The sequence below is a fragment of the Eimeria necatrix genome, genomic scaffold (assembly GCF_000499385.1).
Source record: "Eimeria necatrix Houghton genomic scaffold, Enh_scaff807, whole genome shotgun sequence".
Classification (NCBI taxonomy): Eukaryota; Apicomplexa; class Conoidasida; order Eucoccidiorida; family Eimeriidae; genus Eimeria; species Eimeria necatrix.
Genome location: NW_013654625.1, coordinates 1 through 16,477, shown reverse-complemented (window position 1 = coordinate 16,477; position 16,477 = coordinate 1). Strand labels below are relative to the sequence as shown.

The following is a 16,477-nucleotide window of genomic DNA, read 5'->3' as shown; positions in this document are numbered from 1 at the left end:
AGCTGCAGCCAATTCAAAAGGCGAATATTTTGGAGACGAAGTTGGGGGGGAAGGAGACTGGGGGGGCGGGAGGGGCGCGGGGGCGAGACGGCTGCTGCTGCTGCTGCTGCTGCTGCTGCTGCTGCAGCGCAGCAGACAGTCTTGCGGGCGACTGGGGCGCCGGGGCGGTGAACACGGAGCTTTGCGCGCCCGAGAGGAAAGAAAGAAAGAGTTAAGTCTTAAAACATTTATTTAAATCCACAAGCTCGCGGGAATACTGCTGAAGACGGCTGTTCGGGCCGGGAGGAGCGAGTCCGTGCCACGGCGGCGAGACCCCGGGTAATTTCTCTCTTCGGCCTCCGAGGGGGGAAAAAAGGAAAAGAAAAGGACTTTTGGAGTTATTTGGATTGCAAAAAGGAAAAGAAAGAGGCCCGGAAGAGCCGCTGGGCCCGGGGATGGGAGCGCAAGCAACAATTCAACAAAGGAGGGAAGAGAGGTTAAGTGGCGGGAGGCGAGATGGAAGGGGAAACTGAGACAAAAAGGGGGTTACCGAGGGCCAAAGGAACAAACAAGTCTTTCTATTTGCGCAAATGAGAAAATAAACAGAAAGAAGGACTCATTTAAATGAAGAAGGAGCGCAGAATGACATTGGCATCCGCTCCATGGCTCCACATTGCCTGGAGTGTATGTACACTCTACCGTGTCTGGCAGCCGAGGCCGCCTTGAGACTGCCTCCGCGTCGGCCTTTCGCGCCTCTTCTTCTTCCTCACTTCATTTTTCATTGTTATTATTCCTTTTTAACCATTAAACTTCAAGAATTTGCGAGAAAACCCCGCCAAACCTGCCGCCGACGCCGCCTCCCGCGGGCGACCCCACCCAGAACACCCCCCCCTTCCCCGGCCCATTCGGCACCGCCCAGCAGCCCTCCGGCCAAATTAAATCCTTTAAAGCTGCACTTTTTCCACTTTTGCAATCCAGCAGAGCCTCCTCTCTTCAGGAAGGCCCTCGGCGGCTCCTGGGGGGGCCTCCCCGCTAGCTGCGCCGCCCGCAGCTCGAAGCTAACCCCCAAACTCTTGTCTTGGCCCCAATAACAACAACCCCACCCTTTTCCCCTCAGCCCTCAACAAACCCCCCGCCCTTTTCCCCCACAGACCCCCCAGGGCCGAGAAATGGGGCCCCCGGGGGCCCCCTGCTGCAGGGGGCTTCGCTGGGGCTGTTTGCTGCGGCGGGGGGCCCCTGTGCATGCGCAGCGCTGTGGCTGCTTCAAAGCGGGCCAGGGGACGCGCAGCAGCCAGCTGCAGCAGCAACAGCAGCAGCAGCAGCAGCTGCTGCTGCTGCTGCTGCTGCTGCTGCTGCACTCGAAGCTGCTGCGCGCTTTAGACGCCGTAGTTCTGTCTCTTCACACTCTCGGAAATGACAAAAAGAAATCCAGAAACGCCCTCTGACTCAGCAGCTCATAGGCTGCCAAGAGCACAGGCTTCGCAGCAGCAGCAGCAGCAGCAGCAGCTGCTGCTGCTGCTGCTGCTGCTGCTGCTGCTGCTGCTACTGCTGCTGCTGCTGCTACTGCTGCTGCTGCTGCTGCTACTGCTGCTGCTGCTGCGTACTGTTAGAGTAGAGCTAGCGTAGGCAGAGAGTGCACTGCAGCCAGAAGCAGAAACCAGGGCAGCAAGGCTTGTGGCAGTTTTGCTGCTGCTGCTGCTGCTGCTGCTGCTGAACTTCTTGAGTCTTTTAAGTTCCTTTTGCTTCTCAAAAAGTGAAAAAGATCTATTAAGAGACACAAATGGCCTTTTGCTGCAGCAAAAGGCCCCGAGCCCTGAGCAGCAACCGCTGCAGCAGCGGCAGCTGCTGCAGATGCTACAACTGCTGCAGCGCTGCAGCAGCTGCTGCAGCAGCTGCTGCAGCAGTAGCTGCAGTGGCTGCTGGATCTCGCGCTTCAGTGCGCTGGTTGCTGCTCGCGCTGCTGCTGCTCTTCTTGCTGCTGCTTAGCTGCCAGCCTGTGGGGCCAGTTTGCTGCTGCTGTTCTTGTGGCACTTTTTTGTTTGCGATTTGGGGCTTTTCAAAAGAAAAAGAATTAAAAGTCAACGCCCCAGAGCTGCAGCAGCAGCAGCAGCGCTGCTTGCTGCTGCTGCAGCAGCGCTGCTTGCTGCTGCTGCAGCAGCGCTGCTTGCTGCTGCAAGCAGTGCGCGCGGAAAGCCTAAACCCTAAACCCTAAACCCTAAACCCTCGCCAGCTGGGGGCCAGGTCCACCTCCAGGGGACTGCTGCTGCCTGTCTCAAGTGCAGCAGCAGCTTTGCTGCTTCTTCGATCAGCTAATCTTCAGCAGCAGCAGCAGAAGGACTTTTGGAAGGCCAAAGGCTTGAACCTGAAGAATCTTTTTTCAAAAGCCTTTGCTGCTGCTGCTGCTGCTGCTGCTGCTGCTGCTGCCGCTGAGAAGCAGAGCCCGGCGGCCGCTGCCGCTGCCCCTCAAAGCCGAAGCTGCAGTCCCACTGCAGCACACGAGCCCCCACAGCCTCCAAAAGTTCACTCTTTGCTGCTGCAGCAAAGCTGAAAGAAGTGAGCAGCAGCAGCAGCAGCAGCAGCAGCAGGAGTATGTGCAGCAGCAACAGGTGCAGGCGCAGCAGCAAGAGGCGCAGCAGCAGGAACAAGAGCAGCAGCAGCAGGAACAAGAGCAGCAGCAGCAGGCGCAGCAGCAACACGTGCACAAGCAGCAGCAGCAGCAGCAGCAGCAGCAGCAGCAGCAGCAGCAGCAGTGTTTTGAGCAGATCCGTCTTAAAGGCAGCTGCATGCAGCGGTTTGCTGCTGCGCATTGGGCTTTCCCGCTGCGCCGCTCTGGGGGCTCCCAGCCTGTGTGGGGCCCGGCAGGAACTGCAGGCAGCAGCAGCAGCTGCTGCTGCTGCAGCAGCTGCTGCAGCAGCAGCAGCAGCAGCAGCAGGGGCCCCTCTGGCTGACTTTCTCGCGGCTGATGTAGCTGCGGGGGGTGGCGCTGAGGGCAGCGTCCAGCTCTTGGCAAACAGTCCGCTGCTGCGCCTGCAGAAGTGCAGCAGCAAAGTTCTGCAGCAGCACTGCGTGGTGCAGCAGCAGCAGCAGCAGCAGCAGCGGGCGGCCTGGCCTGCAGAGAAGCCTTTGCTGTGCTCTGCTGCTGCTGCTACTGCTGCTGCTGCTGCTGCTGCTGCTGCTGCTGCGCCTCACGTGGGTTTGCTGCAGCCTGTTAATCAGCTCTATCTCCTCGCGCTCCAGTTCTGCCACCTTGGCCGCAAACTCCTGCCGCTGCGCAGCGCAGCACAGCAGCAGCAGCAGCAGCAGCAGCAACACAGCTGCTGCCAGCAGCTTCTTGCGCGCAATTGACTTGACAGGAATTCCTAACGCGGCCCTTTTATGCAAGACCAGCTGCACTGCCGGGCTGCTGTTGCTGCTGCTGCTGCTGCTGCTGCTATCAGGAGCAGCCCCGCAGAACGGGGTTGCTGCTGCTACACTCGTACCACTGTGCTGCTGCTGCTGCTGCTGCTGCTGCTGCTGCTGCTGCTGGCAGTCCCACCTTGCGTTCCTCTTCAGCTACTCTGGCGTCGTAGTTGGAGTGTGTTGCTTCGAGACGTTTTTGCTAAAAATAAATGCAAAAGATTTATCAGAACAAACACTTAAAAGTGTGCCTTGCTGCTGCTTCCGCGCCTTCGCAGCTACAAATTCTCTTGCTGCAGCTGCTGCAGCTGCTGCAGCTGCTGCAGCTGCTGCAGTTCATTCACCATAGGGAAACGGCCCTGCAGCGCTGCGCGGGAGGCGCAGCAGCAGCACTTGTACGACTGAGCAGCAGCGCCTGTGCGGCGCTGCTGCTGAGTCTTGCAAGTGCTGCGTGTCAGTGGAGAGAAAAGAGAAGACTTTGCTGCTTTCGAGTGTTGAAATTGAAATTAAATTGAAAATTAAACTAATTTGAAAGGCAGCAGCACCCTGGAGCGCAGCAGCACCTGTTCAATCCGTCTTCTCTCGCGAGATTGCTGCTGCTCTCTCCGAACTTGCTGCGAACGCTGCATGTTGTATTCTTGCTGCTCTTCATCATAGTGCCGCCTCTGCGCAGCAGCAAGCGCGTGCTCCTGCTTCACCCGCAGCACGTCTTGCCTGTCCGCAGCACGAGCGAATTAGGGTTTAGGGTTTAGGGTTTAGGGTTTAGTGCGGGGATACGGGAATAAGCTGCACTCTAAGGATTTGCAAAGCCCCCGTAAAGCCATTTGACTCAAAATTGGCGTTCTGGAGCTGCAGAGGGGCGCGGAAAGCTCCACGTTCAAGTTTGGGGTGCCCCCAGACTGAGTGCTAGCTGGGGGGGGAGCTGGGGGGCCCCTCTGTCCGGTCTTTGCGAGATTTCGGGAATGCAAATGCAAATTAAAGTTGAATTAAAGTTGAAAATGCATTTATTGCAAACCTTTTGGCTTCTGCTTGGCGCCTGCGAGCCTCATCTCTGGCCTTCTTGTCGCGCTCGCGCTGCGCGGCGTTTGCCTTTTTTATTTCGAGGATCTGCCGCGCTTTCTCGGCTTGTTGCTGCCGCAGCGCAAAAGAACCATTAAAGGAACCAAACTGAGCGCTGGATGGCGCAAGAACAGCAGCAGCAGCAGCAAGCAGCAGCAGCAGCAGCAAGCAGCAGCAGCAGCAGCAAACGGCAGCCACAGGGCGCTGCTGCAGGCGCACCTTCTGCCGCATTTCTTGCCGCTTTCTTTCCCGCTGACGGGACTCGTCAAGCGCCCGAGTTTTCTGCATAAGCTGCTCCACTTTTTTGGGGGCTTTTGCGTCTTCGAGCTGCGCGAACACGGGGCTTTCAGAAGCAGCAATTCAAAGCCAAGGGGGGCGTGGGAAGTTGAACTGGAGTGCGCGCGGCTGCTGCGCCGCGCAGTTTGCTGCTGCTGCGGGTCCGCAGCACTTGCTGCTGCAAAGCGCTGCGTTTTAGCCGGGGAAAGCTGGCGCTGGCCGCGCAGAAGTACCCGCAGCAGCGCGATCCGGTTGGCCAGCAGCTGGGCGTCCAGCTCCGCCTGCTTGCGCTGGTCCTTCGCCTCGGCCAGCGAAATCTTTTCGGAATGCGGCGGCGCCGCCATGGTGGCTGAGGCTGGCAGTTGGGCTGCAGCTGGCGAAGCTCCTCGGGCTGCGCAGCAAGACCTGCTGCCCCATGTGCGGGCTGTGCATGCGGCTGCGGAAAGCGGGGGAAAACGGCCAGCCAGAGCCCCCCAGAGCTAAGCAGCTTTTAATTCGAAAGTTTAGATGCACTCAGGTGACAAAATAATGCCACTTTGGCGAAAAAGTGCTTCTCGGGGGGCCAGTGGACTCTGCCGCTGCGCCGGTCTACTGAGCTTGCTGCAGTGAGTGCAGGCCGGGAACTTGGAATACTTAATTGCAATTTTGGGAAGCAAAAGAGTGCTGGAACTTCAACTCTGGTTCTCTGCAAAGGAGCAGCAAGAACTACTTGTGCCTAGAAGCATCTTGCTGCTGGAACGAAGTCAGATCTGCACTTCTAGTGGTGAGTTTCGCTGGGAACTTTTCGCAAAAAAGGCTTAAGTGCGACAGCGGGCCACGGAGAAACCAAGTGCTGCCTTCTGTGGCTTTTCGCTGGCCAAGTTCTGGAAAAAGATGAACTGCAGGAGGCAAGAGCTACTCAAGGAAGCTTTCGCCGGAGGCATTGGGCTTTGTGTGAGGCGGAGCTCCCACAGAGAGGCTTTGTTTAAGGAAAAGGAGCTTTTTGAATTAACTAGTGCAGGAGTTTGTGAGGAAGTCTTAAAAAAGAGCAGCCAACTGCTGCTGCTGCCCAGCTCTCAGGCCGCAGCTCCTCGCCGGCCGCGCGGCTAGCCACACGGAACAATAGTCCTCTGAAATTCCCTGCTGCTGCTGCTGCTGCTGCTGCTGCTGCTGCCTTTCTGGAGGCCTTGAGAGCTCGTAAGGTCACTCTAGGAAACACTACTGGCTGCAGCCCCGAACTGCATGGGTGCGCTGCGCCTGCACGCCCAACGCGCTGCTGGGGGGGCCTCCCTAAACAAGCTTTCTGCACCCAATTCTGCTGCAAATGCATTAAAGTTTTTATTTAAACCTCCAAAATTCGGTAAAGGGAGAGTGCGGCGCTGCACTGCTGCTTGCAGCAGCAGCGAACGCTGCCCACCCGCTGTTGCCCCACAGGTGACCTGGCCCACTGCGTCACAGACTGGCTCTGTTCTCGCGGAAAATTACTCCGAAATGTGTCAGTAGTCCTTTTAATGAATAAATGAATTCAAATTTCGCAACCTTCGAGGGATGTTCAGCAGAGTGTGCGGCGGGCGGCAGCTGCTGCAAGACACGTGGGCGGCTGCAGCAGCAGCAGCCTCGCTGCGATCCTCCCTCTGGCTGCCCCTCTCAAGCGCATATTTGCATTCTTTTAGGCATAAAAGCAAAAGAAATAAAGTGGAGAATTCTTTCAAGTCTGCTGCGCTGCCTTGACGGGCACGTCTCGTGCGCAGTGGGATGTGCTGCAGCGCCTGCTGCTCTCCACACCTGCTGCTCGAGTTGGAATGCGGGTTTATTCCCTCTCTGGGGCCCCGCACGCAATTAAATTCAAGCAGCTTTTAATTCTGCAATATTTTTGGAAGAGAAGAAGCAGCTCTATTGCCAGCTATTCCCCCGTAACGCCCCCGCTGGCTCGCTGAGACCCGGAAGAGTGCCAACACTTTATTCAAAATTGGCGAAAGCTGCGTCTTCCGTGAGCTCTAGTGAATATCTTTTGTTAATAATGGAGTCTAGAAAGCTCTGTTTGGAGCAGTTGGACAGAAGTAGAGCCAAAGATTCAGTTTTGCAAGTTAAATTTGGTTGAGGCTAGCGGCTTTGCGCCAGTCAAAGTGGCCAATTCTACTGGTTTGCGCTCCCTATGGGCCAGCGCAGCTAAAGAAGGGGGGCCTCTCGACTCGGGGCCCCCTGAAAGGGGGCCCCCTTCTCTGGGGGGCCCCCTAAAGCGAGGGCCCCTTCGCGGGGGCCCCCGAAGGTTCTGTCACTGGCCAATCAGAAGGGCCCCTTGGGCGGTCCTGGACTGCGTGATTGGCAGAGCGGGTGGAGGTGCAGCAGCAGCAGCAGCTGCTGCTGCTGGGGAGCCCGCGCTGCAGCGGTTCGAGCTGCTGCTGCAGCGGCTCGAGCTGCTGCTGCTGCTGCTGCTGCTGCTGCTGCTGCTGCTGCTGCTGCGGAGCGCATGCACTCAAGGCTCGTCCAGCCCCTGCAGGGCCTTGTCGAGGGCGCTGATGAGGTCTTGAGGACTTTCAAGTCCCACGGAAAGCCTCACGTAGCCCTCGGAGAGTCCAATGGCTTGCTGCTGCTCTTTGGTGAGCTGCGCATGCGTGAAGACTGCGGGGCAGGTAATCAGGGACTGCACAGAGCCCAAGTTCTCGCAGAGAGAAAACGGGTACCCAATGGTGTTCATCAGCTTCATGCCTGCAGCAGCAGCGCAGCAGCAGCGCAGCAGCAGCAGTGCAGCAGCAGCAGCAGCAGCGCAGCAGCAGCAGCGCAGCAGCAGCTAGCGGCTCGCAAAAGGGTCAATTTGGGCTCGTTTTTTCTGCAAAAAGGGGAATTAAGAGCTGCAGGGTGGCTCATTGCAGCAGAAGTGGCCAGCAGCAGCAAAAAGCCGCGTTTGCTGCAGCAAAAAGCCGCGTTTGCTGCAGCAAAGCGAAGCAACGGACCTGCCTGGACTCCGCCGTTGAGCTCGAAGCCGAGGACTGCGCCGTGGAGGCCCCCGCGGTGGTACTTGCGAGCCAACGCGCGCTGCGGGTGGCTGTCGAGCCCCGGGTAAAGAACTTTTCGGACTTGGGATTTTTTTTCGAGAAAACTGGCGAGCAGCAGCGCAGTGCTGCTTTGCTGCAGCAGCCGCAGCGGCAGCGTAGCAGCAAAACTCAGCTGGTAAGCAGCAGTCTGCGGGTCCATTATGCTGCCGCAGACGTTGCGCGTGTGCGCTATTTGCTGCGCAAGTTGCTGCTGCCGCGCCACAGCGCAGCCCCCAGTTGTTACATTATGGCCATCTATAAACTTAGTGGTGGAGTGCAGCACAACATCAGCCCCCAGGGCCAGCGGCTGCAGCAGCAGCGGCGTGGCGAAGGTGGAGTCCACCACCAGCAGCACTTGCCGCTGCTGCTGCCGCTGCGGGCCCGCAGCAGCAAGCAGCAGCGCTGCTGCTGCTGCTCCCTGCAGCCCCGCTCGCCGGACTTCTTCCCTGGCCAGCAGCAGGTCTATGGCCGCCAAGTCCGTCAGCTGCAGCGTGGGGTTTGCGGGGGTTTCCGCAAACACTAATTTAGTGTTTTGGCGCAGCGCGGCCTCCACTGCAGCAACTTCGCGGAAATCCACAAAGTCAAACTCCACTCCGAAACGACGCAAGTACTCGTTTGCTGCTCGGAAGCTGCCCCCGTACACGCACTGCGGCATCACGCAGTGGTCCCCCGCGCTCAGAAACGTCGTCAGCACCTGCAGCAGCAGCAGCAGCAGCAGCAGCAGCAGCGCAGCAGCAGCAGCAGCAGCAGCAGCGGGAGCGGGGGGCGGTTGGGGGGAAAGCTGGGCAGGGCGCGGCCCGGGGAACTCTAGGCGCCCTTTAAGGCGCTGGAGGCGCGGCGAAAAGCCGCAGGGAGCTAAGAGTGCAACCTGCTGCTGCTGCTGCTGCTGCTGCTGCTGCTGCTGCTGCTGCTGGTTTTCAACTTACCGCGACTGTGGCGGCCATGCCACTGCTGAAGCACACGGCCTGGGCGCCGCCTTCTATGGCCCGCATTCTCTCTTCGAGGGCGCTGACTGTGGGGTTGGCCGAGCGGGAGTAAGAAAAGCCCTTTTGGAGGTATTCCTCCACACTTGGCTGCACGAAGGTGGTGGAGAAGTAAATGGGCTTGCAGATGGCGCCCGTGAGAGGGTCTGGAGCCACTCCGGCGTGCACAAAAGCTGTGGAATTGGCTTCGGGAGCAGCAGAAGACTCCACTTTGGGCTGGGAGGCTTCCATTTTGGCTGCAGCAGCAAAGCCGCGGGGGTCACTTCCGAGTGCAGGCTTTGCTGCGGCGCCAGTGGAAGCTGAAACGAGGCCTCGAACCAGAAAAACTCTCGCCTTTTTGTTTTTGACAAAGTTTTCAACTCAAGTTCCGAGATTTACCCGCCAATAAACCGCCAGGTCCAGCTGCTGCTGCTCGCCACAGCTGCTGCAGCGCCGCTTACTAGCGAGCAGCTGCTGCTGCCGCCCGTCGGCCGCAGCTCTCCCGCCACCCCTCGGCCTCCTTCGTCGGAAATCGCCTTTTTTTAACAAAAGAAAACTCCAAACTCTCTTTAAAACAAATCAAAACACCATTTGGAACGCACTTAGCTCCTCCAACGCTCTTTGCAAATGCCCCCGCAGCCCTGGCTAGACGCGCTGGGGGGTCTTCCCGGGCACTTTGCCGCTCGCAGGAAGCAGCAGCAGACCTTTTCCCGCCACTTTTGCTTCTTTTATTTAACTAAAAGTGCATTTTTAGCCGCAAAACTCCTTTTAGAGCTGCGACACGCCGCAATCCGACGCGCAGCGGTGCCTGAGAGAGCCCCCTACCTGAACTTGCTGCTCCTCTGCTGCCTGCTGCTGCCTGCTGCTGCCTGCTGCTGCCTGCTGCAGCAGCAGCAAAACCTCAAATGCCGTTTAATTTGCTCATAGCTGCATTAGTTGCTGCACTGAGGCTTTCAGAAGAGGCATTTTGGTCTTTGTGCAGTTTTCTGTTTCCCCGGAGTCTTTGGCTGTCCGCGGAGTGCACACGGACAGTCTCAGCGGCTCGCCGCAGAGCCTTTTCTTGAAATGAGACTTTATTTAAATAAAAGAAACCATAAAGGCATTATTTGCTGCTTGCTGCCTCTCTAGAGCTGCAGCTGCGGCCATGCTGCAGCAGCAGTCCGCAGCAGCAACCTGCAGCAGCTGTTGCCAGGGCCACCGTCCGCGCAGCAGCAAACAGCAAGGACTCCTCTGGGGGCCTGAAATGAAAAAAGATGTAATAAAATGAAATGTTAGAACATTAAAAGCATATAAAGCTCAAACAATTCGACATTTCCTCAAATCCTGTCAGTGCTGCTGCTGCTGAGCAGCTGCAGCAGCACAGAAGGCGCAGCACGGTGCTGCCTCTTGCTGCACTGCAGCAGCAGACTCGACTTCTTCAGACCTGGGGGCCCCCTTGGGCCCCAAGCTGCAGCAGCGGGGGCCCCCTGGGGCCCCAAGCAGCAGCAACGGGGGCCCCCTCGCCCCTGCTGCTGCTGCGCGGTCTGCTGCTGGGTGCATGCAGCTGCTGCAGGCGCCCCAGAAAAGGCTCATTTAACGGGGCTTTTTGCTGCAGCGCAGCAGCAGCGCAGCAGCTGCTGCTGCTGCATGCATGCATGCGGGGCTGCAGCAGCAAAATGCCCGTGGGGCTTGCATGCGTTTTTTGAAAATAAAAATGGCATTTGGAAAATAAAATTATTATTTATTCTGTTTATGTTTAACAGTAAACAGCTGGCAGCCAAGTTCAGCAAAGAGCAACAAAGCTGCAGCAAGTTCGCCTAAGACCTGCGCAGTCTTTTCCTAAAGAAAAGCAGCTGCCACAAAGCTGCTGCAGCAGCAGCAGCAAGAAAAGCAACGGACACAAAGCTGCTGCAGCAGCGCAGCACTGCGCAGCAGCTCTCAGTCTAAAAGCGAAGAAGCCAGCAGCAGCTGTGGGGCCCCGGGCAGCAGCAGCAGCTGCCCCGCCGCGCCAGCAGCAGCAGCTCCCGGCAGCTGCTGCTGCTTGCTGCTGCAAGCAGCAGCAAGCAGCAGCTGCTGCTGCAAGCAGCAGCAGCCCCCGCTGCTGCTGCTGCCTGCTGCTGGGGCCCCGCAGCTGCAGCAGCCCCGCCCGCGGGCGCTGGGGTGTATCGACACCGCAGCTCGCCCCACACCGCTCGGGAAACTCTGGGACAAACAGTCGCCATTTAAATTAACTTTTCCATTAAATTAAAACCCGCCTCTGCACCTGCTGCTGCAGTGCCAAGCTGCTGCTGCAGTGCCGAGCTGCTGCTGCAGTGCCAAGCTGCTGCTGCAGTGCCGAGCTGCTGCTGCAGTGCCAAGCTGCTGCTGCAGGGCCAAGCAGCTTTCCCCGCAGACCGCATGCACCTGCGGTGTACAGACACCTCGGCGCCGCCCCTTACAGAAACAAACGAACTTCTACAGAGCCCCACAAGGCCAGTCTCTACAACAAGACGAAGACACAGCGACAAACCCTACTAGTACCCTCCAACGAACCCTCAGGGGCCCCCGGGGGCCCCCCGGGGCCCCCGGGGGCCCCCCGGGGCCCCCGGGGGGCCCCGAGAAGTCCTCGAAAGGCCCCCGAGGGGTTCCAGGGGCCCCCAGGGGCCCCCCAGGGGCCCGCAGGGGCCCCCCAGGGGCCCGCAGGGGCCCCCCAGGGGCCCGCAGGGGCCCCCCAGGGGCCCCCAGGGGCCCCCCAGGGGCCCCCCGGGGGCCCCTGAAAGGATCTGAAAAATCAAATGGGCTGCAGCTCTGCAGCTGTAGGGCACAATCTTCAGTCTAGAAGGAAGAGAGGGCTGAGTTGGTTAGTACAAATAAAGAAAGAAATAAATAAATAAATATATTTTAAAAGCTAATGCAGAATGACTTTACAAATGTATATCTGCTGTTCGTGCCTCTAAGTGGGGCCCCCTGCACCGACGCTGCAGCAGCGCAGCAGCGCAGCAGCTCCAGCAGCAGGAGCTGCTGCTGCTGCGCGGCCCAGGAGGCCTCAGCGCCAAACCCTAAACCCTAAACCCTAAACCCTGAACCTCCGGAGCGGCAACGCAAGGAAAACTCCAAGACAAAAAACGCCAAATATGCTGCTGCTTTCATTCCACGCCGACGCGCACAGCCCTCTGCTGCTGCGTCCGCTGCTGCTGCTGCTGCTGCTGCTGCTGCTGCTGCTGTTTCAAGCCCTCTGCAGCAGAAAGCCTAGCAGGTCACCGGAGGCCTTTGCTGCTCCGGCTTGGGGGCTCTGCCTCTGTCTTTTAAATCCCTTTGGTACGAAATCTACACAAGTGGCTACAATCCAGCACAGCAGCAGCAGCCGCTGCTGCTGCTGCTGCTGCTGCTGCTGCTGCTGCTGCTGCTGCTGCTGCTCAGGCCAAGGTCGTGGCGTGCGGCAGCTGCTCAGCGCTGCGGCAAAAGGCCTCCGAAGGAGCAGCAAGAGGCGGCAGCAGCACAGCTGTGGGGCCCTCTCTTCTTCTTCCCATGTCTGTGAGGCTGTAGCTTTGGCAGCAGCTGTTTGCTGCTGCTGCTGCTGCTGCTGCTGCAATGTCCGGAAGCCCCGGCTGCTCCGCTGGCTCCTGCAGCTCGCGTTCCGGCGGCGGCAGCAGCTGCTGCTGCTGCTGCTGCTGCGGCTGCTGCTGGCCTTGCGGCGCAGCAGCAAGTTCCACGCCGTCCAGCAGCAGCTCGTGCTCCTCTCCAGTTTTCTCCTGCTGCACTTCCTGCGAGTCGCTGCTGTGCAGCAGCAGCAGCTGCTGCTGCAGCAGCGGCAGCTCGCTGCCCCTGCCATCCTCAGCATGTTCTGCTGCACTTGAAGTTGTTGCTGTTGAGATGCAGCGCCACTGGGAAGCTTTTGAGCACAAGTCGCTGTCTTCTGTTTGCTCCCCAGCAGCAGCAGCAGCAGCTGCTGCTGCTGCTGCAGCCGCTGCAGCAGCAGCAGCAGCAGCAGACGGTGGGCACACTACCTTTGGCTCCTCTTCAAGCGCCGACATGAAGCCTCCCGCTGCAGCCGGCTTTGCAGCTGCTGCCTGCAGCAAAAGCGGCCCACAAGGCGTGGCAGCAGACAACAAACCCTGCTGCTGCTGCTGCTGCTGCTGCTGCTCTTGCTGCTGCTCCTGCGGCTGCGGCTGCTGCTGCGGTTGCTGCTGCTGCAGATCCCCCATCCTCTCTTTCTCAGTTCCGTCGGTGGCTGTTGCAGCAACGGGGGCCTCCGCTGCTGCAGCTTCGGGCTCCACATGCTGCTGCTGCTGCTGCTGCTGCAGCTGCTGCTGGTCTGCTGCTACCTGCTGTACAGCTGGGTTCGGAGCGCATGTTGCTGCTGCTGCAGGTTGCAGCGCAGCAGCAACTGCTGTCGGCTGGAGACGGCCTTGGAGTCCCTGCAGATGCCGCTGCAGGAGCTTCTGCTGCTGCTGCTGCTGCTGCTGCTGCTGGTTTTGCTGCAGAGATGCCACAGCAGCCTTTGCTGCTGCAGCACTCATCGCTGCCTTCATTTGGGCAAATAAGTGAGCCCGTCCAGAGAGCATGAGAAGCTGCTGCGGGTTGCAGCTCGCTTGCTGCAGCAGCAGCTTTTGCTGCAGCAACTGCTGTCTGTGGCGCTGCAGCAGTTGCTGCTGCTGCTGCTGCGCTGCTGGCATGCATGCGCCGCTCTCCACAGCTTCTTGCTGCCGCCGCTGCTGCGACTCCAGCTGCAGAATTTGCTGCAGCAAAAACCCCGAAGGGAAGCTCCCCTGCTGAGGCTTCAAATGGTTTGAGTGGGGCCAAGCAGCAGCAGCAGCAGCAGCAGCAGCAGCAGCAGCAGCAGCCTGTGTTGCTGCTGGCTGCTGCTGCTGCGCGGCCGGAGCCGAGTTGGCTGCGCCCGAAACAGTAGCTGCAGCCGCTGCAACAGCAGCAGCAGCAAGTTGCTGCTGCTTCTGCAGGGGCTGCTGCTGCGATAGGGCAAAAAACCGCTGCAGCTCCTTTTGCTGCAGATGCTGCAGCTGCCGCCGCAGCCTCTGTGCTTGCTGGTGCACTGGCAGCTGCCTCAAGGCTGCTGCTGCCTGTCCTGCTGCTGCTGCTGCTGCTGCTGCTGTTGCTGTTGCGGCCTGCGGCAGCGCTGCTGCGGCTTGGGACGCTGCTGCTTGCGTCGCGGGCGGCGCTTCTGCTGCTGCAGAGCCCTTCGCTGCTGCTGCTGCTGCTGCTGCTGCTGCTGGTGCTGCTGCTGCTGCTTCAGCTGCAGCAGCAGCGGCGGGGCGGTCGGCCGGCCCTGGGTGGGCCGCTGGTCCCTGCTGCTGCGGGAGTCGGTCTTGCTGCTGCTGCGGGCGCTGCAGGAGCGGCGAGCGGCACAGCTGCTGCTGCTGCTGCTGCTGCTGCTGCTGCTGGTGGCGCTGCAGCTGCTGCTGCAGCGCGTCGTAAGAGGAGCCCACGAGAGCAGCAGCAGTTCTGGCGAGGGCCCTTCTGCTTCGGGGGGCCCCCCAGGGCCACAAAAAGCCGCATTCGTCGCTGCTGTAGCCATCTGCTGCTGCTGCTGCTGCTGCTGCTGCAGCATCTTCGCTGTAGATGCACATGCTGCCGCCGCAGGCGCCGGGGGCGGTGGCGCAGCAGCAGCCCTCAGCAGCAGCAGCAGCAGCAGCAGCACCTGCTGCCTGCGACGCAGAGTCCACCCCAAAGGGAGCAGCAGCAGCAAAATCTCCAGCAGCAAGACTCACTCTCTCAGAAGCTTCTCGCAGCTGCCGCAGCCGCTGCTTCTTGGCCAGCCAAATCAAGCGGGCTGGGGGCTTTCTGCAGCGGCCCAGGGCCCGGGCCCCTATGAGTGCTGCGCTTCTGCTGCTGCTGCTGCTGCTGCTGCTGCTGCTGCTGCTGAGGTGAGTCTGCGCATCTGGCGAGTCAGCATGTTGCGGCGCTTTGCTGCTGCTGCTGCGTCCCTGCTGCCCCCGTAAGCTGCCCCGTGGCGCTGCTGAAAGGGGTCTCTGTTGGAGCAGCACCAAAGAGCCTCAGCTCCTGCTGCTGCTAAGCTGCCAAGCACTAGCTGCTGCTGCAGCAGCTGCTGCGTCTCGCTGGCAGCAGCACAGCCCTGCCCCGGGCACTCCGTGAGCGCTCGCGTGAGCGCCCGCGTGTGCACCCCGCACCTCCGTCTGCTGCTGCTGCTGCTGCTGCTGCTCTTGCCTTCGGTGTCCCCGTCGCTGTGCCCAGCAGCAGCAGCAGCAGCTGCTGCTGCTGCTGCTGACTGCGGGGAGGTCGCTGCGGAGGAACCCGAAGCTGAGCCCGCCGCCGCAGCGCGGGCTGCGCCGCTCTCCCCGCAAGACGTCTGCTGCTGCTGCTGCTGCTGCTGCTGCTGCTGCTGCTGCTGGTCAGCAGCAACTTCGCGTTTTGCTGCCTGGGAACCTTCACACAGAATCTCGAGCAGCAAATGCTCCGCATAGGCGGTGTAGACGTGGGGGAGGGCCCCCTCACTTTCCTCTTCACAAGACAAGTGCTGCTGCTGCTGCTGCTGCTGCTGCTGCTGCTGCTGCTGCTGGCTGTGCTGGTGGTAGTCGGCGCAGCCGTCGTGCTGCTGCTGCCGCGACAGCCGCGCGCCGGGCAGCAGACTTTGCTGCTGCCGCGCATGCGCCCCGTGGCGGCCACACTGCTGCTGCTGCTGCTGCTGCTGCTGCTGCTGCTGCTGCTCATAGGCCAGCTTTCCCTGCTGCAGCGCAGCTACCTTAAGGTCACTCGGGAATGTGGGGAGGTGCAGCGGCGGCTGCTGCACTCCGCTGTTGCCTTTTGCTGCTTGCTGCGGCAGCAGCGTGCCCCCGACGAGGAGGCCGGGGACGCTGCTGCTGCTGCTTCTGCTGCTGTTGCTGCTGCTGCTGCTGCTGGCAGCGGCCCACTCCACCCCGCTGCTGCTCGCGGGAGCCTTGCCTTCCGCCGCCTCCCGCTGCCGCCGCTTTCTTTCTGCTGCGGCCAGCTGCTGCTGCAGCTGCTGCTGCAGCTGCTGCTGCAGCTGCAGCTCCGCCAGCAGCAAACTTTCTTCTGTCCTGCATCTCTTAGCTGGGGGCCCCCCTTGCAGCCCAGGGGCCTCTCGGCTGTGGGCCCCACAAAGGGCCCCCTGGCGGGCCTCCGTTGCTGCTGCTGCTCCCGCCGAAGCAGCAGCAGCAGCAGCTGCTGCTGTTGCTGCTGCTGCTGCGCGCTGCGGCGGCGCAGCAGGAACCCCCGCGAGGGCCTCTGCGTAGGCAGGGGAAATACTCTTTGCGTCAGCAGCAGCAGCAGCAGCAGCAGCAGCAAATAAGCTTTCTGAGGGCAGCGGGGGGGACCCAATAGCTGGTGGTGGCAGCGGCTGGAAAGCAGCAGCAGCAGCAGCAGCAGCAGCTGCTGCTGCTGCTGTTTGTGGGGTCCCTTTGGCGAAGGAGGGGGCGCCGTCCGTGGCCATTCCCGCAGCCAGCAAATCGAACCTGCTGCTGCTGCTGCTGCTGCTGCTGCTGCTGCTGCTGCCAGCTGTAGTCAGGACGGCGACATCTGGCGAGGCTTCCGAGAGCAGCGGCGTGTCAGTGGGCGAGGGCCGCAGCAGCTGCTGCTGCTGCTGCGGCAGCCTGGCAGCAGCAGCAGCAGCTGCAGGTTCTGCTGCCAGCCAGGCAGGGGAGGCCTGGGCGCTCAGCGTTTGCTGCTGCAGCTGCTGCTGCTGCTGCTGCGAGTCCGTGGCTGCTGCGGCTGCGCGGGCCAGCAGCTTCTCGTCCGCCGGGTCCTCCGCGTCCGTGGCCTCCGCAGCAGCAGCAGCAGCAGCAGCAGCAGCAGCAGCAGCAGGGTCTTGCTGTCTGTGGCGGGGAGCACCGCCCCCGC

The 16,477-nt window shown here is 60.5% G+C and overlaps 4 protein-coding genes across 4 annotated transcripts; all 4 read right to left on the bottom strand.

The window, feature by feature from the left end:
- Positions 1 to 2,288: 2,288 nt before the first annotated feature.
- ENH_00077290 (hypothetical protein, conserved) lies at positions 2,289 to 5,054 on the bottom strand (the record flags this gene model as incomplete). Its single annotated transcript, XM_013583065.1, has 8 exons — positions 2,289 to 2,465; positions 2,929 to 3,006; positions 3,169 to 3,246; positions 3,515 to 3,577; positions 3,939 to 4,089; positions 4,391 to 4,506; positions 4,654 to 4,761; positions 4,944 to 5,054. The coding sequence occupies 8 exons, from the start codon at positions 5,052 to 5,054 to the stop codon at positions 2,289 to 2,291; spliced, it is 882 nt and encodes a 293-aa protein (XP_013438519.1).
- Positions 5,055 to 7,165: 2,111 nt separating this feature from the next.
- ENH_00077280 (cystathionine beta-lyase, putative) lies at positions 7,166 to 8,938 on the bottom strand (the record flags this gene model as incomplete). The annotated part of the gene is made up of 3 exons (XM_013583064.1): positions 7,166 to 7,398; positions 7,644 to 8,418; positions 8,651 to 8,938. 3 exons carry the CDS (start codon positions 8,936 to 8,938, stop codon positions 7,166 to 7,168), a joined length of 1,296 nt encoding a protein of 431 aa, XP_013438518.1.
- Positions 8,939 to 12,060: 3,122 nt separating this feature from the next.
- On the bottom strand, positions 12,061 to 14,229 carry ENH_00077270 (hypothetical protein; the record flags this gene model as incomplete). The annotated part of the gene is made up of 1 exon (XM_013583063.1): positions 12,061 to 14,229. The coding sequence occupies one exon, from the start codon at positions 14,227 to 14,229 to the stop codon at positions 12,061 to 12,063; it is 2,169 nt and encodes a 722-aa protein (XP_013438517.1).
- A 239-nt stretch (positions 14,230 to 14,468) lies between these two features.
- On the bottom strand, positions 14,469 to 16,477 carry ENH_00077260 (hypothetical protein, conserved; the record flags this gene model as incomplete). Its single annotated transcript, XM_013583062.1, has 1 exon — positions 14,469 to 16,477. A coding segment is annotated over one exon (2,009 nt), but the record flags the coding sequence as incomplete, so codon positions are not given.